Here is a 24640-nt window from a genome sequence, read left to right on the forward strand (position 1 = left end):
TAAAATACAAGGAAATTTTATTTTTTTTTCCACTTTTACCAAGATTTTGCTCTGTTTTTTATGTTTTTTGTTTTTGTTTTCACTGTTTTGTTTTTTTTTTTTTATTATTATTATTAGTGGACAAGTCCGGTCAGTTTCTGTATTAAAAAGGATCTTGATGGAGGTAGCTTTGTCTCTGTCCTGGCTTCGTCTTTTTTTTTTTTTTTTTTGCTTGGTCTCACCTGTGCACTCATCTCAGTAAACAAACGCGAAATAAAATTAGAAAACAAAAAAAATAATAACTGGAATCCCAGGCCAAGGCAGCGAGCAATGTAGCCAGGCTCTCCGTGTAACAGACGTGGCGCCGCGGCCTCCAGTCACTATGTACAGAGTCCATCATACGTCCCCCTCTCTCCTCAGCACACTCCTTGCTCCAACGGGCTGGCTGCAGCGGAAGGAGGCTCTCCTCCTCCCGGGGACCTGCACGGCAGCTTCCATGGAGGGAAACAGCACCCAGTCAGGAATGTCAGGCAGAGGGGTAGAGTGTGAAGGGGTAGGGGAGGGAGGGTCACTTCAGCTCGGCCAAAAGATGAACAGCACTGGGATGGGGGCTCACTGCTGCTGGGCCACCTGTAGGACCAGAGAAGACCATTTAAAATCAACGCCATCATAGTATACTATCAACAGACCCCAAAATGGGGCTGTTTCCACTCCTAGACAGCCCTGCTAGGGGTACGTACTTGTTGGGGAGGGGGTGGTGGAGGGGGCTCACTGCTGCGGTTGGCCAGTCTGCTGAGGATGTTGCGCTCTGACATCTGGAGACGCACAGCCACGGGTGGGATGCGGGCGATGGTGGCTGGCAAACGAGTCACATCTGCCTTCATGTCACTCAGAAGCTCCTCCAGCTGCTTCAGAACTAGAAGATGAAAGGACATGTTCAGGGGAGGAAAACAGGGGCTCTGCCCAAGGAAGAGACAGGAGGGGGCAGCAATGCTAAACACATCTCCAGTCTTGCTTAACACACACAATCACCTTTATGCAGCACAGCATTGGCTGGTTTATTCCCAGCCATCGACTCCTTAGATAGATGCTGGTGGCTCTCAGCCAGGCACTCCACCTCCGCAAAACGTGTGTTCAGAGCCATTGAGGGGTGAGATGGGTCTTCTGACATGTTCAGATAGGCAGCTCGTCGCAGCTGCTCCTCAATCACCAGTGCTTGCTCCAAGAGCTGAAAGATAGGGTAGTAATAAGAAAAAGTCTTCCAGCAATTGCTGGAGAAGCAGCCTGTTTGCACCACCCCTTAGCCTGCTCCTGATCTAGTTCTCTACTGCTTCATAAGGTGAGATTCTGCACCCGAGTCTCCTTTCACCAGCTTCTGTTTATCTTGGAGTAAGGCCTATTTTTTTTTTTATCCACAAAACAATGAAGAGCTCCATTAAGCCAGGCACACAGGAAAACCAGGCTATGTATATCTAGTCTAATAAGAATACTACCACAAACTCGAATTCTTATTTCTCTGCTAAGATGGCTCAAATTTTTAAAGGCTTTTTGAGGACCAGGTTACTTGCTCATTTACTCTTTCTGCAGTGAGTGTTTGGGATAAAGTTTTTCCTTAGAACCTGAGTGAGAAGTATCCTATGCTACTTACAGGAAGCACCTGAAGAACAGTTAAGCATGTCAGGGACATTTGAAGAAACTAATTTTAGTACTGTTATAGCAGAGCTGATCAGCCAGGCTATATGAAATTAATGTTTAGTTCCAAGATTCAGAATTACAAGGCCTAATTTGCATTGGTCTTAACTTCCAGAGCTAAATGGAAGTCACTCCCAAGTAGGTTTAAGACAGAATGAAAGCTACTCTTTCACTATTGTAATGTTATTCAATTTTTCTAAATTCTGCTTAGGCAGATAGAATGGTTTGTAGCACATCAGGCAGAACTTGTGGTGGGAACAGCCATTTGAACCTGCATGTCTCCTGCATGCCAGTTGAAGCATCATTGGGAGGAGGTGGAAGCGGAGAGTGCACTGAACCAAGTTCCTTAACACAACTTCAAAAGAAAAGGACTCCTATCATGACATTACTACATCATTTTGACAAACTTTTTTTTAATAGAAGGCACTGCAGAAGCCTTCCCTTCAGTGAAAAAGTAAAAATCAAAACATCAAGCTCAACAAGGTAATCATCTTGTTCTTAAAGGCCCATCCAGCTGAAAGGCACTTGTCACCCTGAAGAGAGCGCCTTACCTTAAATCTCCTTGCCAAGAACTTGTTCTTTATTTCCAGGAAGTTACCCCTGTTCATCTCACCCTTGAAGGGCTCATTGAGGATGGCGTAACGTGGATCATTCTGAATATCTTGCCAACGGGCATAGCCATGACTGAGATGGGATGAGCTCAGGCAAACAAAGGCAGTGAGAACAAGGGAATATGCAGCTCAGGCAGATACAGTTCTTGAGAGGAGGTGGGGAGGAAAGGGGGTGCAGGGAAGGGAGGAACAGGAGCCAAGGGAAAGGAATGAAAACTATGTCCTATTAAATCTTAACTGTGCTGACAGGAAAACTCTCCTCCCACCACTTTCACTCTGGTGAAAGAAGATAAAGACAGTCTCACTGGATGTACTGCAGTCAGACCCAAGACGGTCACCTTCACAGTAATAGCTTATGTACAAGGGGAGAGAACATGTCTATCAGGGTAAGGATACTTGATAATTCCAGCAAGGAGCCAGTAGTCATGACGCCGATGCCATATCTCATAGGTCTTCTTTGTGACAGTTGCAGCCCGCTCTTCATTCTGCCACAGGGAGTGTAATTCTGGAAAGGCAAGATACACAAAAATAATTGAAAGTTGTTTCATGAAAACAAGTAGTATCTTATACTTCCAGGTATATAAAGATGTCTGGTACCTGTGAAGCCACCATCAGCTATGTTGAACATGAACCGTTGCTTTACTGCCTTCTTGTGCCTTTCATCTACTGACTCTTTCAGCATCTCCCCGTTCTGCAGCATCACCACATCTCTCTTATCATCCTCCTTTTTCTCATCTGTACACACAAGAAGTCATTAGAACACAGCAAGTTGGACCCACAATGAATAGTTACAAAAGATGGACTCAAGAAGAGGATGGAACAACTCACCTTTCTCATCCAAGGTGATTATAGGAGGTTCAGGAGTATTCTCAATAGGTGCTCTGTCTTCCACTTTCTCCACATCAGCTGCAAGAGAAAAGAGGAACATGAGATGGAGCTGGCAAGTACAAGGCTTTATTCCTGAATCTGTGAAACTTGAAACTGTTCCCTGACTCCCTGTTCAAAGTCCTGGAATTGCCCCCACTGAGTATGTCTGTTTCTGTAGGGTGAAGTACTAAGGCAGAGAAGATGCAGCTTTAGGAAGACATTTGTATTTTTGTTTTGGTGCATATTGAAGGTATTGAAACCTCTCTAGAGATACCTTTGCTTTCAACTTCCATCGGCTCATCTGGTCTTTCCTTCACCTCCGGTTCCTCTACTTTTTTCTCTTCTGCTTCTGTGGGATTCGCTGGGGATTTTGCTTCCTGTGGTGGTGTCTCCACAGGCTGGGCACATTGCTGAGGACAAATCATTGAGAAGTGAGACAACACAGCACATGGAAACAGAACACAGTCAAATCAGTGTTGAAAGCAAAGATGCACAAAACTGCTAGGCCAACTCTGAGGACCTAAGAATTACCTTTAAGCATTGTTCCAAGAATTAAGTGTGGGCAGAAGTAGAGACATTTGCAATTGCATGAGGCAAACAAGCAACCCAACACCCACCTCCATAGGGGCCTCTGTTTCCGTAGCAGAGGCACTAAGCTCTTTCTCTGGTTCAGCTGACTCTCCTTGCTCCTTGGTACTGGCTCCTTCTTCCACCTTTACTCCCTCCTCTGTATATTCCCCGTTCCACAGCAGCACAGCAGACAAGAGAAGGAGAAAAGCCATCAGTGAGGTCTTTCCTTCAATTTAACTAAGCACACATCCCCTTCACTCCTGGAGATTATCCCCAAACAAATGGGACCAATGTCACTCAAGATAAAACCACATCCCTCGAACACAAAACTTCTCATTTATATCTGTTCATCCAAGGAAAGCCGGTGTCCTCTCTTGCCTTTAAGGGTTTGCAAATACATTTGGCAGCCCTCCTAACACGAGAGGTAAGTTGATCTGTGTCCACCCCCAAGCCCCACCACCACAGCTCCGGTGAGGGGAAGAGCCAGGATGAGGTCAGGACACAGGATTTCACAAGGGGGAAGCTCTCACCAGGTGGAGGGACAGGGGCAGGTGTATTTGGCTGGGTATCCCCTGGTGTTGAAGGAGTTGGAGTTTTGGGAGAGGGGGAGCTTGGCTGTGAAAGCTTCTTGTTCTCCTCAATCTCTGCCAATTCTGGCATACTCCAGCGACCATTCACATGCTCAAATTCCTGCACCTGCAAGAGAAGGAGAGAAAGACACTCACAGGAAGAGTCATACAAGACTTGTCCTCAAACCAGAAGAGACAGATCACTCAACACCCAAAGAAATAGGTGGGGAAGAAGAGAGAACTCACTAGCTCAGCACCCCAGTGACAAGAAGCTGTATGGAGAGAAAAAGGCTGTGTTGCTCTCAGGCACCTACCTTTTTGCGTATAAGTGACATGACCCCAATGCGAGTAAGCACATGCTGTCGAGAAAGGCCTTCCCGAGGGACCCCATCTGCAAAGGTCTCTGCACCATCAGCTCCAGGTTCACACAAATGGCGCATGAACAGGGAGACATAGGCCCTAGAGCAATTAAAAGACAAGTCATTTAGGCCATAACACAGGTTAGCTGGAGACAGACCCCTTCCACATCAGACCCCTTCCCAGATGATGGAAGTCACCCCAAGCCTTCTAAGCCATCATGACAACTTCTGAGGTTCCAGGCCCCCTTTCACAAAATTTTCCTTACAGAACTGTTACATTCACAGAGGACACAGCTGTCCTCATGTTAAGCCAGAAACAACTGTAAGCCTAGAAAGAACTGGGAAGGTATTATTATGTGCTTTGCCTGGCTATGCAAGCATTTGATTTTGGTGACTGATGAATGGAGTCCAAGGAAGAAAACCAGAAGCAATATCCTGGCCTCTCCCAGGTCCTAGTCTCTCCTCATGGCTCTGCAAAGCGCAAACTATTATTTTACAAAAAGGCCAGAAGAGGGCCATTTTTCATTCTTCCTCAAAGGGGCTAAACATTGCCCGTCCCTGCCTAATGCACTTACTTGAATTCTTTCTCTGACTTGCCCCGGAGGTCCCGAACAAGCCATTGAGTGGTGAATGCATCCTGAGGTGGCATTCCATAGCGCATGATAGCATTAAGGAAGGCCTTCCGCTGGCGGGCATTGAAACCCAACACCTAGAATGAGAGAAAGATAGATATGGAAACAGCCATATAGAAGCAGCTAGAATTTACAGACCTATCCTGCTGCTACTTACCTCAATGTTCCCTCCTACTCGGGCAAGCAAAGGAGGCAGGGGCTTATCCTTATCATTTCTCAGGCCTTTGCGGCTAGGCCGACGAGCTGCTGAAGAGAGAAACGCAGCTAAGGAGGAGAGACAACGCACAGCACATTGTTGCGTGAATACTTCCCTTGCAGAAGGGCACCAGAAAGTGTACCAAGCATCCAAAGTCCCAGCTGTTACTACATGCAGAGAAAGCGACCCAGGAGCTCTGTCTTCACCACAACTTACCTTCAGACCTCTCATCAAAGTCCTCGTCTCCTTCTTCAGAAGCAACTGAATAGTCTGACTGATTATCTGACTGGTCATCCTGCCAGTCTGAAAGAAAAACAGCACGTGAGCCTGAGACGCTACTCCGTTACTCTCCCAGTAACACATACTTACACCCATTTCCCCCAGGTTCCTGTGGATTTTTGTACCTCTATCCTCCTGAGAGCCATCATTGTAGTTAACTTGCTTGCGAATACGTTTGCCCTTGCCCAGATTCCTGGCCAGATCCTCCTGTTGCTGCTCATAATGGTGACGGAGCAGTTTCTCCCAGTAATCGGGATCCACTGATTCCTCCTGCTTTATGATCTCCCGTTCAACCTCTTCTTCCTCCTGCCACACAGAGTTAACATTAAGAGCCCTACATCACATATCCCAACCTGCCTGAGTAGATTTATGCCTACTTGCCCTTAAAAGCATCAGAGCTTGATTTAACTGCTCTTATACCATTCACCAGAAGACCCTAGCTGATATCCACCTCATACTCACCCCCATTTCCTCTTCACGCACTACATACTGGGCCACCTTGAAGGAGCTGAGATACTCATTCATGCCCTGCAGTTCTGTATCTTCTGTTTCATCCTGGTTCCGATCCAACAGGCGCTCAATTGCCTTGTCATCATAGTGGATAACACTGCTGTCCTCACCTTCTTTGTTATCCCCTGCGGAAGGAGCACAGACAGACATCTGCCATGTGGATCTCAAGGGACTAGGAGAGGATATGACACCCTAGACCTCCTTGTAGAGCTCTGATCAGTACTGTGCCTATAGTTACTAGCTAGGTAAGGATTCCTTATTTAGTCCTTCCCCACCTCCTTCACTTCTACTCTCAGGCACTCACCACCCTCAGTTGCCTCATCCTTGAAGAGCTCTTCAGTGCCAAATTTGAGAATGTCATCAAGTTCCTGTTTCGACATGGAGCCTGTCTTGGAGCCCAATCCTGGTCTCACTACCAGATGAGTTAGCATCATTTTCTTCTTGGCCACCTGAGTGATACGCTCCTCCACTGAGGCCCTTGTCACAAAGCGGTATATCATCACTTTCTTGTTCTGTCCAATTCTATGTGCACGGCTGAACGCCTAGAAGAGGGAGACACTCAGAACAGTCTAGAGCAACACAAGCAGTAGCCTGCTACACCCCACCTACCTCCACAAGTTTCACACTTGCCTTCGTGCTTATTCTTAACATTAGTTAAGACATGCCCTCTGCTTGTTCACTTTCCATCTCTACCCAACCTCACTGCTCTAATTTTGCATGTTTCTAGAAAGAAAGTCACCACAAATTCCTTCACTCCCTCTGATGCTTTCACTTCCCTTCTTCCTCACAAAGGCTCCCTGTAGTGAGTGGTTTCATTCAAACTCACCTGGATATCATTGTGGGGGTTCCAGTCTGAGTCATAAATTATCACAGTATCTGCTGTGGCCAAGTTAATGCCAAGACCCCCAGCTCGAGTTGAAAGCAGAAAGCAGAACTGCTGAGCACCAGGAGCTTGGAAAAAAGAAGAACAGAGGTAATCAAGGGAGAGCACATTACTCAAACAAGGATTTTTATCATCTCAGGGGAATCACTACCAGTTTAAGATTCCAGGAGAGCAATGGATGACTCAGGCCACTACCAACAATCCCATACTGAACACTAAGCACATACAAGGCAAGAAATTTAATTTTGTACATAAAATACAGAGGAGAATCCTTACCATTGAAGCGATCGATAGCCTCTTGACGCATATTGCCCGTGATTCCTCCATCAATCCGCTCATACTTGTATCCTTCATGTTCGAGGAAGTCTTCCAAAAGGTCTAACATTTTAGTCATCTGCATATCAAAAATCACCACAAAAAGAAGTGAGGGACAAGGGGATAGCAGAACAACAGGCTCCTTTCCTTAGGAAAGGAATTCCCAGCTTTAAGGTTTTCCCTCACATACCTGAGAGAATATGAGCACCCTGTGACCTCCTTCCTTGAGATTCTTTAACATCTTCTGGAGCAGCAACAGCTTTCCAGATGCTCGAATAAGAGCACTACCATCATACATGCCATTTGGCATCTTTGGAGCTTCCTAAAAAGAAAGAAAAAGCAAGGGGTGAGAGAAGAAAACTGCTTCTGCTTGATATTAGTCCCTAGCTGTGTTCTTCAGATGCTGACTCATATCTAGTCATTTAACTCAGTACAACCACAATGCACAGCATTACTTATACAAAACATCAGTGCCAGCCTGTGCTACTTATTTTGCAGTTTAACTCCTAGATCCCCTCTTTCTGACTCAGTCCCTACTTTTGATTCTCTCAAGATGAGACGGAGATGTTTCTACTTGTCAATAAAGATAATGGAAAAGGAGAGGCCTTCCAGTATGTGATGTCTACATAAAGGCATAAATATACAAGATGGGGAAAAATAGCACAAGAATAAAAAGGGAATCCCTCCATACTTGGCATGGAGCTCACAGTCTCCCTGGTAACAGCCAGCAGGGAATTTGCTTATATAAGAATAAGTCAGCAACTGGACATACCATAGCAGCCACAGGGAAGAGGTAGGGGTGGTTGCAGCACTTCTTCAGATCCATAACAACATTGAGCAAGGAAACTTGGTTACCACCACCACGTGCATTCAGTGCCTCAAAGTTCCTTGTCAAAATGTATTTGTAGTATTTTCTGAAAAGGGAAAAAATATATGTACATAAGACACACACACACACCCCTCAGGCAACCCTCATGAGAGCAACTACCATACTCGTTTGTTAACATCTATACAGCTCCTGCCATTACCTGGTAACTACCTAGGCTCTGCCAGTGGCAGTTACTATCCCTTTAACCCTTACATCAGACCACAGGACTACTCCTCCTCTCAGTTACAGCAGCAGCAGGAAATTTTTCTATCTACTGTGCAGAAAGCTCTACAAGGAGGCTAAGGCTGTTTCAGCATCCTCTTTGGAACTGCAGAACAGAGCAACAGTAGTTCCCCAGCAAGTGTGCCATTCCCACACTCACTTCTGCATGGGGCTCAACTCCACTCTGACAATAAGTTCAGTCTTAGATGGCATGTTCTTGAAAACGTCAGCTTTGAGACGCCTCAGCATATGTGGGCCCAGCATGTCATGCAGCTTCTTAATCTGATCTTCCTTGGCTATATCCGCAAACTCTTCTAAGAAGCCCTCCAGGTTACTGCAGAGAAACAGACATTCAGCAAAATCCACAAAGGAAAAAGAGCAAAAAAAAAAAAAAAAGGGAATAGGAGTTTCAAGACAAGCAGGCTTTGCCTGGACTTGCACTGCAAGACTTACTGGAACCTCTCTGGTGTCAGGAAGTTCAGCAGGTGGAACAGTTCTTCCAGGTTGTTCTGCAGGGGAGTTCCTGTAAGCAGCAGCTTATGCTGGAGTGAATAACCGTTCAGCACACGGAAGAACTGGAAAAGTAGAGAGTAGGGAAGGAAGAGGGAGAGACACAAAGACTTAAGTCACAGTCCTATAAAAAAAAGTCCTAGAAAAAAAGAACAAGCTAGGATTTGAATTAGATTGTATCAGCTGTTTGGATAAGAGCTCCGGGTAGCTCCCATTCCAGTCACAGACACTAGACTGATCTTATTTGGATCACTCTTCTGCATAACAAGTGACTGCAGCAAGTCCTACAAGCCATCAGGTGCTAGAAGATTTCCCTTGCTTTTTTAAGTTACAAGCTTTCAGACCACCAATCTTTTCCAGACTGCTGTACTACGTACTTTCCTCTAAATTAGTGTTCTACATTCTTACTTCTCTGCCTCGAGACTTCTAGAAATAACCAAGTCACTCTTCCTATTCATATCAATCCTGGCAGCATTCCAGAGTTCTGAACAAGCAGAGGAGAAAGAGCTAAGGGTTTGCCAATATGCCTTTGAAGTGATTTGTGCTGGTTTTCACAACAATGAAGTAATTCCAGGCAGAACTAGTGAGCAGGTAAGGTACTGAACTGAAAAGCACAAGTACAGTGTTTGCTAGCACAAATTGACAAAGCAGTAATTTATGAGCTTGGCCATTTGTTTGTTCATTTTAAACTTAACATGATATAACATCAAACAGTATGAGAGTAGCTTGTACTAGGTGGCAAACAAAATCAAAATGAGGGGTGGCATTTCTTTTGGTTATTATATCTAAAGGATTCCTTTCTTGGAAAGAAATATGGAAGTTACTTATATCTGCAAAAGATACTCATTGGTAGGCAAACATCACCTCCTGACAAAAAAGCTGATCTGTCTCACATCCGAACACCTAAAGCTGTCCTTAAGGGATAGGAAACTGATCTAGAAAGAGGTAGACTTAATGGTCTTGGTGGATAATCAATTGCAACTTAGTCATGGTGAAGCCTTGAGATTTAGTATTCTCTTTCAGTTCATATGTATGAATAATAAGTGTTCTTCACCATTTCCAATAATTTCAATTCTAAGCACAGAACAACATTCAGTTTTAGGGCCTACAATCAAGCATGATCTGGAAACTGGATATCAAGCACAGCCGTGATATATTGGAAAGATACCTCACATTTGGATCTGAAAAGCTGAAGCTATTTTTTCTTTAAACAAAGAGGTAACTTTCTCTTACAGCCTGCAAGAACCTATAAAACCAGATTTCCAGTAACAGTTGTTTAGTGTACTAAGCCTTAGAATCCAGCTGAAGACAGACAAAATCAATACCAGAATTAAAACACAAGGGCTTAGGGAGGGGCTGGATTAAGAAAGTACAGTCAATTCAACTGAATTAAAACAAGCTTAGTTAAGGTACAGCCTTGTATGAAAGCAGCTGTATGGCTTTCAGCATTTGTCCAGGCATTGTTGAACACCCCTGCCCACCTCTCCCATTTCTATAACATAGAAGAATTAGCTCTGCTACAAAGCTAGATGAATGCAGAGGCCAAGATTACTCTGGAAGCAGGACAATTGTGCTCATGAAGCTTGTTTTATGCTCAATATGGTAAAAAATCCTTTCATAAGAGAGATGGTGCAGGTATACAATCTGCTTCCAGAGAAGCCTGTTTTTAAGAAAGAACATCCAGGTTTTCTTTTTTTTTTAAAAAAAAAAAAAAACATTTTTTTCTAGTATACACCAATTGCCTACTCAGAGAGGAAACTGAGTTAATGAGTGAGACACACAACAAGTGAAGTTGTTACCAGTTATAATCAAAATGAAGGTTGTTCCCCCCACCCCTCCCCGCCTTTAAGATAATGCATCAAATTTGCTGTCAAACATATGACTAAGAGCTGGCAGACAAACTTACTTGCTTAGGAACAGCAATCTAATCTTCTGAACAATCTCTGCAACACGTGCCGTGCCCATAAACCTTATTACCTATGCTTTTCTGTACCTTAGACTGGTTGTTCTTCAGTCGGTGAGCTTCATCCACAATGAGACAGGCCCAGTCAATAGAGCCCAGTATGGCCATATCAATTGTGATCAGTTCATAGGAGGTGAGAAGCACGTGGAACTTCACAGCAGCCTCCTTCTGCAAAGGAAAAGAAGGGACATGGTAATGAGATAAGGGAACACCTCAAGACAAAGGGGTCTCTCCAAGCTGTTCCAACAAGCCATGGTTGAGCAGCACGTCAAAACCATTTTTCACATGCAGTTTCCTGTCAACAGATTCAGAAATACCACCCAAGCATTCCAGTTCTTCAATCCCCTATTACTTGTTTTACACAAGTAAGTCTCTTCAACCCCCTTGTTACTTACTACTTATGGACAGTAACCAAGTCTTGAAACAAATTTACAAATAAGCTGTGAATAGAGGCACATTATGGAAAGATCTGGAGATATGTAGCTCAAAGAGTTAAGACTTAAACAGCTTATCAGAAAAAGTTTGTTAGTACTCAGTGCAGATAAGTTTCAAGGGAAACCAAAACCAAGGAGTTCTATTTAACTCTGCCACTGGGAACACTTTTCCTAGTAAAAAAATAAGGTGGTAGCTAGACTAAAATTCTTAGACTACAATTCTATTAAAATCAGCCACTTATGTCAGGATCTTCCTTCCTGTCTGGGCACAGAATGCAATTTCTCAGATGTCTAGATGTGGCTTTACTACCAGCCAGTTCCTCATAGAGAGGTAAGAAGGAGGAGTCAAGTTCATGCAGACTGGCAATTCTGACATTAACTTAGATCTGTAGGGAGCATGATATACAACTTCACAGATTAAGCAGAAGAATAAAGAGACTTGCCTATAGCCAGTATTGCTTTAGTCAACACCCTTTTTCTTCAGGGCTGTATGGTTCAGACTGGTAAGTGCTTAAAACTGTCTAGAAAAGGAGTCTAAATACCCAGTAGTCATCAATTTGTAGTTATTTCCCCTGCAAAGCTAAAAGTATAGTCAGTTCCCAGGGATTTCAGAATATCTGAATCTTGGCTGCTGAAAACCAGTCTAGTGCATCTCTTCTTCCAGTTCAGGTTTGCAATACAGCAAAGTTCTGTACCTTCATTCTGGATGCTTTTTTGCCTCCACGTATGGCATTATCCTCGAAAGTGAACTCATTCTCACGGATGATGGCCCGGCTGTCTTTGTCCCCAACATAGGTCACTACATACATATCTGGCGCCCACATCTCAAATTCTCGTTCCCAGTTGATGATAGTGGAGAGTGGGGCACTCACCAAGAAGGGTCCCTTTGAGTGGCCCTATGAACAGAATCATTAAGAGCATTAGATGAATGCATCCACTCACTCAAGTGACATTTTCCTGGGTAGTGTTCTCCCAGCTATGTTTGGCCTCTCACCTCTTTGTACAAGGAATATAGGAACACAGCTGTCTGCACAGTCTTTCCCAGACCCATTTCATCTGCCAAGATTGTATCTGTGCCCTGAGCCCAAGAGAAACGCAGCCAGTTCAGTCCTTCCAGTTGGTATGGGTGCAAGGTACCCCCCGTTACGTCGAGGTACTCAGGTTGCCGGTCATATTTCACTGTTGGCTACAGCAGAAAGAAGAAAGAGTTGAGATTACTAAGAGTTCTTTCCTAGTCAATACATATTCCTTAGCATAGATGATACTCCATTGAAAACCACCAGATTAAGCCCAGTACTAAATCCCTAAAAACCCCTAAAAAGGGTTGTCCATCAGCCCCCCCCCACTTTTTTTTTTTTTATAAGATCTATTTCTACCAATAACCAGCCATTCTGTTTCCAGTGTACAAGCTAGGCCTTTATCTGAAGGTTGTATGTACCCAATTACTTTTTAGGCCTGGAAGGAATTACAAGCCTTGTGTTTGTCACCCTTTGGTTTTCCATTTACCAAGCCCCGGCCCCACTCAAAACCACCAGCTCCATCAGATGGCACCAAAGCAATAAACAGTAACTTACATCTACCGTGGGAGTTTCAGGGGGCCTTTCCAGCTTCCGCATCTTCACTTTCTTTAGCTTCTTGCCAGGCCTTCCTTCTTCACCCCTCATCAGCTCCCTATGCAGAGACAGTCCCAAGAATACACAAGTTTAATGGCTTCTGTAATGCAGCCTGTGCTAGGTAGTGATATACTCAAATATTTTCTGTTGAGATAGAGGAATGTGATCTCTAGATATTTTCTCCTACCTGTGATTCCAGTAGGCTTGCTTGTAAAGGTCATAATCTTGGATATCCACATCCTCACTTTCCCACGATGCCTGGTCATAGGGCAGGTCTCTCCATTTAATCAAATAGTGGACATTCCCCTTCTTATCCACACTGAGGGAGAAATCAGTTAGTCTTAAGCACAGTGAAAAGACACCATTCACCCAATCCACTCAAGTGGGAGAGAAAAGGATCCCTTAATGAAGCAACAAACACAAGAACAATGTTTGTCCTATAAAAAAAAAGAACTCCCACTTTTCCCACTCATTAACGATGCAGCTTAGCTCATCAACTCTTCCTTAACCCTACCTAAGGCATTTGTTAAAAATCCTCCTGCTCTTCCACAGGGAGAGGTATTTAGATGAGAAAAATTTGTCTTTGCTTCCTTTCCTACCTATGATTAAGGATTCTGTGGATCATCATCCACTCTGGCTTGATCCCGTATCGGTAGAAGCGCTCCTCCATTTCAGCATATTTGGGGTCCTTGTTCTTTCTCTTTCGGCTTTTCTCCTCTTCACCTCCGAAGTCCCCTGAGGGTGGCTCATCCATATCATTCTTGCGTTGGTAATTTCGAAACATGACCTGACAGTGCAGCTCCAGCTGGAGTCAGGACAAAGAATTAGAGATCTTAAATATATCTTTTCCCCCCAGCTACCCACAGGAATAACCACATCACAAGAGTTTTAAACTCACCTGCAACTCCGACACCCAAGAGCAGTGCCAGTAGGACATGCCCTGCCATTTGACAAAGAACTGCCTTTCAGGCCGACCCTCCAGAGGCTTCGGAGGAGGCGCATTAGGGTCTGCATCAGGTGGACGTGGTGGCGGGGGACCAACTGGGGGCTGACCCCATTTCCAGATCAAGATCTTTTGCACCTTTCCTTTCAAGGCAGGGCACTAAAAAGTTAAACAGATCATTATACCAGACTGCAATGAAGTATTCTAACTACAAGTGCTGAAGAGTAGAGAGTGTTCAAAGAGTCACAGTTCTCTTCCTTAGAGCTTTACTACGCAAGTGGAGTTTGCTCTTTGGGCTTGGAAGCTTTCATCCTCTTATTTACAGCATTTCCCTGAGCTTTCTCTAATTTGTCTCCCCTCCCAAGACTGGGGAATCCAATTCAGTATCTTAATTTAGTTGTCTCCCCAGGGCACAAAAAATTCAGAAGTTCTACATGAATTACACACATTGCTGGGCTTAATGTCAGTCCATCCAACCAGAACTCCAATGTACCAGAAATGTTTTTCTGTAGAACTATCAGCCCAGTATTGGGATGTACCCTGAAGCAGATTCTATTTTGTTCATTATCTTAGAATTCCTCATCACTGACTGAAAGCATCTAATCCCAGTTATAATACTTCATTTCAGTAACATCTTGCAACAGTGTGAAATTTCTGACCATCTACTATGAAAAGGCTTGGCGTTACAGAGCCTGCAGCACAAGATCTGTTTGGCTCAGCATCAGCTTAAAATATTTAAGTGCTGAATTTGCTTGCACTCACATTGCTGCTTCTGCATACACACAGGGCCCAAGAAAATTGAGCTTTGGCATCCTGGACCCAGGACTGCCCAACTACTTCACACATGGGCAAACCTCACGGAACTCAATTGCTGTAATCCTGTACTTCCTGCTCTCTGGAGTAAAAACAACCAAGCTACATCCAACCACAGAGAGCCAGACCTCAGCGAACTATGACAAAAATGCAATAGCCTCCTCTGAGGACCTAGCATTTCCAGGAAAATGTGATGTTCAAAAGGGAACAGATCCATCTGCTCTTTTAGCCACAGGAGAGTGGTAGAGCAGAAACTTACAGTGCAGCGAGGACACAGCCACTCCCCATTGGGAATCTCTGGCAATGGGGGATTCAGACAGTGGATGTGATAGGACGAAGGACAGGCATCACAGCATAGCAGCTCTCCTCCATCCTTGCAGACTCTGCAGAACTCCATATGGTGGTCGTCTTCCTCCTCAGCATCCCCCACAACATCTTCCAGGATCTCCTCACCTTCGGAGTTATCCTCCTTTGCTTCCCACTGAATGCCCTCTTTTTCCTACAGGAATAGGAAATCAGAAAAAAATCCGATTGACGCATTTGTGATTATCTTCATTAGCGCTGAAGAACAGCATCAAGTCAACTGACCTTCCCCCCTTGACAACAAATTCGGGGGAATCCAGTACTCACACAGTGTGGGCAGCTCCATTTGCCCTCTGGGGCTTTCTCCATGTCTGGGTCCAGGCAAACCATGTGGTAGGCACGAGGGCAGGTATCACACAGTATGATTTCTCCTCCCTGCTGGCACACCTCACAGTAGTCCTGGTGATCAGTCTCATAGCCATCCACAGCCACTGTGGAGTCCTCCTCACCTGCAGAGGATGTGGGGAGTTAGAATAGTACAAGGCACAGCAGATACAAGCTTCTTGCAGCAAGGGCTGGTGCCTCCCTCAGCACCAGACTATATAGTTGCAGAGTGAGTTTTGGATTCTGTATCTCTCTATCCTTGTAATAAATAGGGCAGGGGGCAAAAACTGAAACGGAAGTGAAACAAAGCCCTTTGGGGCTCCTTCCACCCATGAAATTAAAAGTGTACCTTAGGCCAGGAAAACTCAGCACTGTATCTGTTCCTCTACTAAAGAGGGAAAGAATTCCTGGGCACCTTTTCCTTACTGGAAGTAATAATCAGGTCTTTCTTCCATGAAGGATTCTCCTCCCTCAAGTACACTGAGAAGTACCCAAATGCTGCACAGACACTCCTCTCATCTCTACATACACTTAGCTGCAATTCTGTTTCCAGCTGACAGCAAGCAGCAATACCTTTCTTTTTCTTTTTCCCAGCTTTGAGTTTCTTGCGACTGCGACTACTACGGCTGGTAGATCCATCTGAAACAGAATAGCTGTTGATGCTGGCGTCATCGAAGTCTGACTCCACATCCAGATCATCGTCTTCGCTCTGAGGTAGGGAAGAAGAAAGATGTGCTGCTCAGGCATGCATGCTGGGGACAGCGATCAGCCCCAGATCCCAGCATCTCTAGCATGTCATCAGCTCCTCCTCAGAATATCAAGGAAGGAGGGTCACTTACCGATGACCTCTTACGCTTGGAGCCAAATCCTCCCAGCTTGATTTTCAAAGGTGCCACTTTCTTTGTTTTAGGTTTTTTGATATCAGGAATACGAGGACTGGCCTTGGGCTTCCGCCGGGCATTGGGTCCTGGAAACAGAGGAGCCTGTGAGTGGGAAGGACTACTGCCTTGACACCACTCTCTGTCTGCCACCCCATCAGATTTTTCATCTCACCTTTGCCCTCCTTTGTCTTGGCTTTCCTGAGCGGCACATCTACCGGGGGCTGCGGCAGCACAGCATCCACATTTGTCACCATACTCTCCACTACTGCAACAGCTGCAGCGGCAGCAGCAGCCACAGATGCACCTGAACTTCCCTTGAAGGGGTTGTTTGTGCTAAACTCCCTCCACTTGGCTCCCAGTACCATCATCATCTTCGACACAGCTATTTTAGGGTTCTTGGCTGCAATAAGTGGCCTGCATACAGTTAAGGAAGGAAGAGTTACTAACCGGCCTGAAGTCTAGATGATTCTTTCTCCTCCCATTCTCCCCCCCCCAACCCTCCCAGCAGCACTTCTCTCCCAAGCTACATTCCTTTCTAATCTCTGATCTCAACAGGCAATGAATCTCTCCACTCCCTCCCATCCTTCACACAGTGTGGAGGTAAACGCTCCAGGATTTGGAGATCAAAATGGAATTTAGCACATTGGGGGGGGGGGGGGGGGGGGCGGAAAACGGACTAGAAGAACTTGCATCATTTTCAATCACTGAAAACAAAATATGTACATCAATTATTTTAGTGTTGCTTCAATTTTTGCTCTAGGTAGGACGCTAGTGTCTCTAACATGGTTTTGGAACCTCACGACACAAAACCTAGTCTTTTTTTTGTGTGCTTCAGGAGTCCTTCCAAGTGCTACAGGCTTGCAGATCACCTGACAAACTGGCTGAAAGCTTTATAGTTGGTTAGAGTGCGGTAATCCTCCTCTGTGAAGATATGGTCAATATCCTCCATGCCCCAATCCTCTAAGAGCTGAGCAGATGACTTTGGCTCCTGTGCAAAGAGAATCACAGCAACTCTGAGCAAAAGCGCACGCTCTACAGAAGAGCTTCCATACATCTACATCATCTGCCTTTCACCTACAGGTGACCCAGTGGGTCAAGACAGGGGGATTTCCACCTCCTCCCCCCTTTCACTTGTCACTGCCATAGGACAGAGCCTCACTAGAACATCAAAAGTGGGAAAAGTCTTCACATTTAGTATACTTTCTAGGTGGGTTTAAGGTAGGAGAGTGGAAGGCATGCAAGATGGGACAGCATTCAGGTCAGTCAGGTTTAGCAGAGGAAGAAACTGAACTGTCCCCACTTCATGCACAGTCACAAACAGCACCGATCCCCAAAATTGGATACAGGGAAGCAAGGAACAAGCAGGCCATCAGCAGGGTATCCTCTCACCTTGGAGTCATCATCTTCTTCCTCTTCTTCTTCTTCCTCCTTGCGCTTTGCTTTGTTTTTCTTTTCCTTCTTAGGCCCTAATTTCTTCTTTTTCTTCTTCCCAGGAGTATAGTCACTGCCTTCACTGTCCGAGCGCAGAACCTCCTCCTCTTCCTCCACAAACTCATTGCCCTCACCAGAGCTGTCCCCCAGCTGGGGAGGGAGGGAGAGAGAAGATCAGGCAGCTGTGAGAAAATACCCCGGATAAGCACTAAATGCCACATTCTCCCCAAGCTCTAGAGGATTCACACAACGGATTGCTGCTGTAGGTCAACAACAAAGCCATTTCCCCCCCTCATGCCATATATCCATAGAGCGTGATCCAAGACATCCTTTTCCTCACCTCCTTCTTCTGACGCTTGCTGAGCTTGGGCACTTTGGGTTCCTTTAGTTTCTTGGGCTTCTTCTTCTTCTTGATTTTGGGTGTTTCAGCCTCAGACAGAAGCTCTTCTTCCGGCTCTTCTTCAGGCTCTGGAGGGGAAGAGGTGACATGTAATTTCAACCCCTGTTTGTGCACTACGCCATAGCCCACTTTTGACTGACATCACTTGATTTGTCTAGCTGCTACATACTTACAAACACAGAAGCATTTACAACTCCTTACTCTGTTACTGTTTATAACATACACTACTTAATCATACGGTAAGTAACACATTTTCCTCCCTCCCTCCAACAAGGCCCATTTCCACAGTATTCCTTCTCTAAGCAGAGCTGCACTCAGATTTTAAGGCCCAAAAGTTTGCCTTAACCAAACAAGAAGAAAGGGCAGAGAGCAGATGGCCACATCTGAAGGAGATGAAATAGTGAATATATTGGAGAACATGAATAGAGGACTGAAACAGTATCCAGGTCTCCAGAAGAGAAGTTACTTAACCTCTTCACCAGGGCATCAGCATGCAAAATAGAGTCCAGTAAGCCACTACTTGGCCTCCTCCATACGTAAGCTGCTACTCAGCAGCTCGGTTCTGATTTGGATTTGGCACAGCTGTCTCCCCCCGGCCCTCCCTTCCATGCCAACAGCTGGCAAGCTCACCCCATGGGCAGGGACACACAGCCTGTCTCCCCGCAGCCCCGGGGCAGGGGCAGCCCACTGCTCCTTTGTGGCAGCCTGCAGGAGCAGCCCAGCCATTCGCCCTCCCCTGCCGCCCCGCCCATCGCACACAGCCAGAGTCACTCCTTCTGCCTCCAAGGGAAAATGGCCTCCTGACCACAGGGGCTGGGCAGGATGGAGGAAGACACAGGTCAAGAGAGCTGCGGCGGTGGGATGAGGAGAGGCAGGTAGAGCCCTCGGGGTTTGGGGTCCCTGCATCCCTGACATGCTGCCAGCCAGTTAGTAGCTCTTCACTGGCACAGTCCTGCAACACCAGTTCCTTCAGGGATTCCACATCTTCCTCTCCTGCTAGTTCTGATTTAGAGCCTCTAGTGTCCCATCCCTTCCAGTGCATCTCCTAAACCTCTCAAGTTTGCAGTGATTTTAAGTTTTTCTTCACCAAGACTTTCCTTACAAGGCTTACTGACAACCTTCCCCCTACCTAAGATTTTAGCAGGACCAGAAGGCACCTGGAGACAAACCTCATGAGAAAAAGCCAAGAAGCCCTTAACACCACTTTCCCTTTCCAGATGCAACATTTTGTCATACGATGCTACAACACTACAGCATGACCTGATAAGAAAAGTCAAACTTGTCTTACAGTCCAGCACATTAGGATACACGTTCCATTTTACAAGGAAGCAGAGAATCCAGATGTTTAAGGACTTGCTCTGTGGACATGCAGCGATAACACCAGAAACAGAGGAGTACCCAGGGCTCTAACTCCAGTCTGATGCTGACGAGGATGCAAGCAAGAGGGAAAAGGCAAGGTACAAAGACTACAAGAAAAGCAAAGGTGAGCAGACAGCACAGAGCAAGAACCACAAGAAGCCTCAATAATTGGGTGTGGTGAAGAAAAAGTGGGTCACGCAACAGCCCAGGGCAGTTTGCTCTGGACGTCAGCAGGTCTGGGATCCCTGATGAAAAAGCCAGATGTGCTGCCCTTTCACATAGTGCCCCCCATCGCCCTCCCCACTCAGGAGGGATGAGACTGGCAGGCGTTTCCATAGCCTGTAAGGGTTGGACATGCTGCCTCCACCCCTCACACCTCCTCAAAGCATGCTCCCCTGACAACCCGCGATGTCTCGGCACGAAGTCAGCTCCACCTGACGCGAAGCCACGGGCCTGGTGATGTGAAGTAGCCCCAGGACTGTGATACCCAAATGAAAACCGCACGCCTGGCTCCGAGTCAATAGCCATATCCCCCCCCCCCACCCCCCGCAGACCACGCGTTTCACATACCCATGGTGAGAGGAGCATTACCCCACTTCACACCCGGGCCCTGCAGGCCCTCGATACCTTGGTGCTGGGGGATGGCGTTGTTCAGGAGGATCTCCATCTCATCGTCGTCGCTGCCCCCGGAGCACGGTGAGGGCGACCCGATGCCCGACGCCATGTCCTCCAGACTGGGGGAGGCCCGGGCTTACAGACCGCGTCGTCTTCTCGCCAGCCAAGCCGGTGCTTCGCCGAAAGGAACGAAGAAGAAGAAAGTTACAGCGGGTACCAACTCCGGCTTCCCAAGCAATAGTGCTACCAAGAGGCTCCTCGCGAGAAAGCTTCGCTAGCAACTTCCCCGCGCTGGGAGCCTGCGGTGTTACGGGGAAGCCTGGCAGCAGCCACCAGACGGGAGTCGCGACGAGGCACAACCGAGCCAGCACCTGCACGAACACCCCCCCCCCCGTCCCCCTGCAGCCCTGGGTCACGTCTGCCCCCCGGGGACCCCGCACAAAAGGCGGCGGTGCCTGGGCGCTGCCCGCAGCCCCGCTCCCTGCCCGCCGCTCCCGCGCCCCCGCCCGGAGCGGGGCTGCGCGGCGCAGGGCGGGGGTGGCGGAGGGGAGGGTGGGGGGGGGGGCACGGTGCGGGGCGGGGCCGGGGAAGTCCGGCTCGCAGGCAGCGAGGGGCCGCCTCTCCCCGGGGACGGCCGCCGGGGCGGAGGCCGAGCAGCGAGCGGCAGAGCCCGGCGGGGAGGCCGCCCCCCGCCCCGCAGCGTCCCCGCACACCGCACACGCAGCCGGGAGGGGGAAGGGGGGCGCGTCCTGCGGCCGCCCGTGAGGGGACAGCGCGGCCCCCCGGGGAAGGGGGGGAGCCGCGGAGGAGAAGGGGGAGCTGGGGGGGTCCCGGGAGGTGGGGGGAGGCTGCGCCCGCCCGCGTCCCCTCCCGGCTCCTCACCCGGCTGCAGACCCCCAGCTCCGCTCTGCCACCGCCGCCGCTGGTACTGCTGCTGCTGCTGAAGGGAAAATGGCTCCGACCCCGGCACCGCCTCTTAAAGGGGAAAAAACCCGGCCAGGCCCCGCCCCGCTCCCGCCTCCATCCCATAATATGCCCCGGGACCCCGGCAACAGGCTCCGCCCCCATCTCCCCGGCAACACCCCCCCCCCCAACCGAGACATCCCATAATATTCGTCCTCCCCTCAGAACTTCCCACTCACTGCCCGGCCCGGCATCCCATAATAACCCCCCCCTCCCGGTCTAGAAACATCCCATAATATGCCCCCCCCCACACACCCCCCCTCCTCAGCCGAGCAACATCCCATAATACTCCCCACCCTCTCACCCCTTCGCTCCGACATCCCATAATATACACCACACCACCACCAACAACCCCCCCCCCCCCCCGACGGGGACCCTGCGCCCCCCGCGGCGCGGCCCCTCGCCCGCCATCCCATAATAGTCTCGGTGTGTGTGTGTGTGTGTGTGGACAGCAAGCTGTAGTAACCCCCGGAACATCCCATAATAGTCATACCCCAGGCGCACATCCCATAATACTCACCGCCACCTCTCCCTCCCCCCCCCGTTCCCTTGTGCGGGCAGGCATCCCATAATAGTCACCGGGAGCCAGCGTCCAGCCAGCCAGCCCATAATACTCATGGCCGGCCGCCCTCCCTGCCAGCCCCGCGGGGCTCCGCCGTGCCCACAGCCCACCGGGCTCTCCGTGCCACCCCACAGGTCCTGCAGGCACTGGGAGCACTGGGAGCACTGGGACACATGAGCTGGGGGCACCTCTGGTGGCGTGGACCCCAGTGACCATCAGCCCTGCGGGTGCTGCGGTGACTTCTGCTGCTTCCCCGCCACGTACGTGGGCCTGTGACGCACGGCACGGCGCCGTCGCGAGCGCTGGTGCCTATAAGGCTGCCCCTGCCCCGGTGATGCCCCTCTGTACCTGCTGCCCTCCGCCAGGCACCATCACCTCGTGAGGGCCATAGGCAGAAGCACACCTCGCGTGGTGGCGTTGCTGCTATCAGCGCCTGTGCCACGCCACACCTGAAGTACCCCCGTGCACGTGGATATTCCACAAGGCCACCCCTCGGCCTCTGCCGCATGCCAAAGGTGTCTCTTATGGCTGCCCGCACGTGCGGCCCCCAGCTTGCCACCTCCCCGCAGCGAGCACCTGCGTGCTGAAACACCGCCAAGCTCCACCACTGTGTCCGCGTGCCCTTCAACAGCTTCTGCTCCGGGGCAGTCTGTAACGCTATCGCCGCACGCAGCCATGCCGCGGTGCGAGCCGCCCCTCCGAGCTCGCCCTTCCTGCGCCCCGAAACGCGACTGCGTTGTTCACCTTACACCTACCGAAATTCCACCGCTCCTCCAGCCATCCATGTTACACACGCGGGCACTGCCCCTGCCTCTATACCTTCGCTCGAACTATGACGACGCTATTATTTATCTCAGCTCCACAGAGGAAGAGAGGCAGGAATGAGCCGTGCTACTACACCACAGAAACTATCTATCCTTCACGTGGATAAACCCTAACAGAATATTCTGCCTTACAGAGGCGTGTGGGTGATAGCGCTACCACCGAGCTCATGCGGACCCCCGCAGGACTTTTCTTTCCCCTCTTTTGTGCGCTGACAGCCGTAATCCCCTCTAATGGGAGCAGTGCAGACAGCCATGCCAAATTCCTGTGCTAGGCAGGCCAGCCCAGACAGTTACTGCGGCACTCGCAGCGCGCCTCTTGCAGCAGTCCAGTCACCTGGCAGGAGGCACGATACCGGCAGGAACCCTGCAAGGTGGGTTACTGCGCTCTGCATGCACTCGGTAGTGCTTGTGCTGGTAGTGTTACGACCTCGAGTGCTGTTTGCTACCATTTGCCTAACATGTGTCCTACAGCCTTGGATGCTCCAAGTCCCAGGCTTCCCAATGAGCCACCACTTTGCTGAAGTCTCAAACACATTTTTGTCATCAACGCTGAGCTTCCCTGCCTCAGATCCAACTCATTTTTCTTTGTAACTTGGCGTTCCTCAGTCAGCAGAAACCTTACTTTTCTCTCTAAAATCCCAGGCAGGATATAAGCAAACATGATGAAGATGTTTTCAGTGTTTGTGAGGGCCGAGATTAAATGAATTCAAAAAAAAAAAAAAAGAGAGAGACAAATGACAGTGAGATGTCTTTTGTGACAATACCACAAGATAGATTCTCAGCTGCCCTACCCCTCCACTTACCTGGTTTAACAGCAACTTTGGAGTCTGTAGCACTTGTTTGGATAACAATTACCACAGGGTCTCTACAATGTAACTTCCCATGCCTACTGATTCATGTCAATGCCCTGAAATACACTATGGTGCCCTTCTGTTGGGGAAAATGGCCGTCATATGCCCCCACCCTGGTTAAGGAAACCCAAATTACCCAAAAGGGTCCCCATGGACCTCTGCCCAGCTCTGTTTCTGAGGATGACTGGGTGAAAGGGGCTGCTTATCCCCATGGTAACATGGTGGTGGGGCTTCTACTTAAATTATTTCTGCAGCTCCATGCATGGCCCATATTCCTGGGGTACAGTCCTCACCCGTGAGGTGGACGCATCCAAGGTTTGTGTCTAGGATCCAGGAGACCTGCCCCATCTATCTTTCCCTACACTGCAAGCAGCCTGCAGATAAACCCTGTCGCATTTAGCCACGGACCGCCTGCCCCCAGCCTTTCATCGGGCTCATGGTCCTTTTCAGGTTTCGCTTTCAGCAGAGACGTGTTTCTTCAAGGCAACAACAAGAGCCAAGCATGCTGTTGTTTCCCCGTGGCCCTTGCTCGGTGTTTTCACTCACGCGTGAGTGGAGGCCAGAAACCACCCCCTGAGCATTTCAGTGCTGCCACGTGTGGGAGGCACGCAGGGGGGGCAGGGACACCGGGGCCCTTTGGGAAGAGGAGAGGCTTCCCAGGCTGGCGTTAAGCTCTTGTATGTAGGACAGAGATAACACGCTGTAACCGTGGCTCGCTAGCGGTACGACAGCGTGATCTTAGCGGTCAGTTTGCTGTCTCTCAGGTTGCTTTCTGTTAGCTCCTTTTGTGTCCGGTAACAAATCGGAGGTGTTAATGGTTTCACATGCTGAGTACTGTGATGCTGCCTCTCAGTTACTTCATTAGGGCCCTGGGAGACAGACCTGCTTCTGTTTTAGTCTTCTTCCTCTTAGCTGTTCCTCTGACTGAGGGTTGCTCTAGCCTCTAACTCCGCTTTCTTTGTCAGGTTAAATACCACTAGTAACATTAAACTTATCCATCAGCATCTGTGTAAAACTAGCTTCATCTGATGTATTCATAAATGTGACTGTTCCCCTACGGCTGCAGATACGTTTTGCCTCTTTCTTTAACCTTGTTTTGCCCATTTGTAGTTAATGTGGATTCATTCATCTCTCGAGTTTTCTGTTCAGCAACCCTGTAGGCTCTCCCTGTCACATTGATGCTTGCCATAACTCTGAGTTGAAGCCTTGCACTTTCTGCCAAGTAACCTTGAAGATCTC

The 24640-nt window shown here is 48.3% G+C and overlaps 1 protein-coding gene across 3 annotated transcripts; it reads right to left on the bottom strand.

Annotated features, from left to right (window-relative positions):
* On the bottom strand, positions 1 to 21174 carry CHD4 (chromodomain helicase DNA binding protein 4). 3 transcript variants are annotated; one of them, XM_084295447.1, is made up of 40 exons: positions 21084 to 21174; positions 20214 to 20375; positions 18168 to 18295; positions 17786 to 17977; positions 17266 to 17384; positions 16569 to 16810; positions 16355 to 16482; positions 16089 to 16224; positions 15459 to 15640; positions 15088 to 15327; positions 13971 to 14174; positions 13672 to 13877; positions 13260 to 13391; positions 13034 to 13130; positions 12454 to 12645; positions 12155 to 12355; positions 11056 to 11193; positions 9006 to 9127; positions 8713 to 8886; positions 8235 to 8376; positions 7653 to 7784; positions 7424 to 7541; positions 7091 to 7215; positions 6569 to 6806; positions 6217 to 6389; positions 5880 to 6060; positions 5692 to 5778; positions 5437 to 5525; positions 5223 to 5356; positions 4603 to 4747; positions 4250 to 4415; positions 3767 to 3876; positions 3424 to 3559; positions 3111 to 3188; positions 2880 to 3017; positions 2679 to 2787; positions 2223 to 2355; positions 1012 to 1207; positions 720 to 895; positions 1 to 609 (listed from the first exon to the last, which is right to left on the bottom strand). In XM_084295447.1, the coding sequence occupies exons 2-40, from the start codon at positions 20308 to 20310 to the stop codon at positions 592 to 594; spliced, it is 5754 nt and encodes a 1917-aa protein (XP_084151573.1). In that variant the 5' UTR covers positions 20311 to 20375; positions 21084 to 21174; the 3' UTR covers positions 1 to 591. The 3 variants fall into 3 exon arrangements, with proteins under 3 accessions (XP_084151573.1, XP_084151572.1, XP_084151571.1); XM_084295446.1 differs by having other exon boundaries at positions 5437 to 5522; positions 20157 to 20375; XM_084295445.1 differs by having other exon boundaries at positions 20157 to 20375.
* Between the last annotated feature and the right edge of the window lie 3466 nt (positions 21175 to 24640).

Source organism: Netta rufina, assembly GCF_964035555.1.
Source record: "Netta rufina genome assembly, chromosome: 1".
Lineage (NCBI taxonomy): Eukaryota > Metazoa > Chordata > Aves > Anseriformes > Anatidae > Netta > Netta rufina.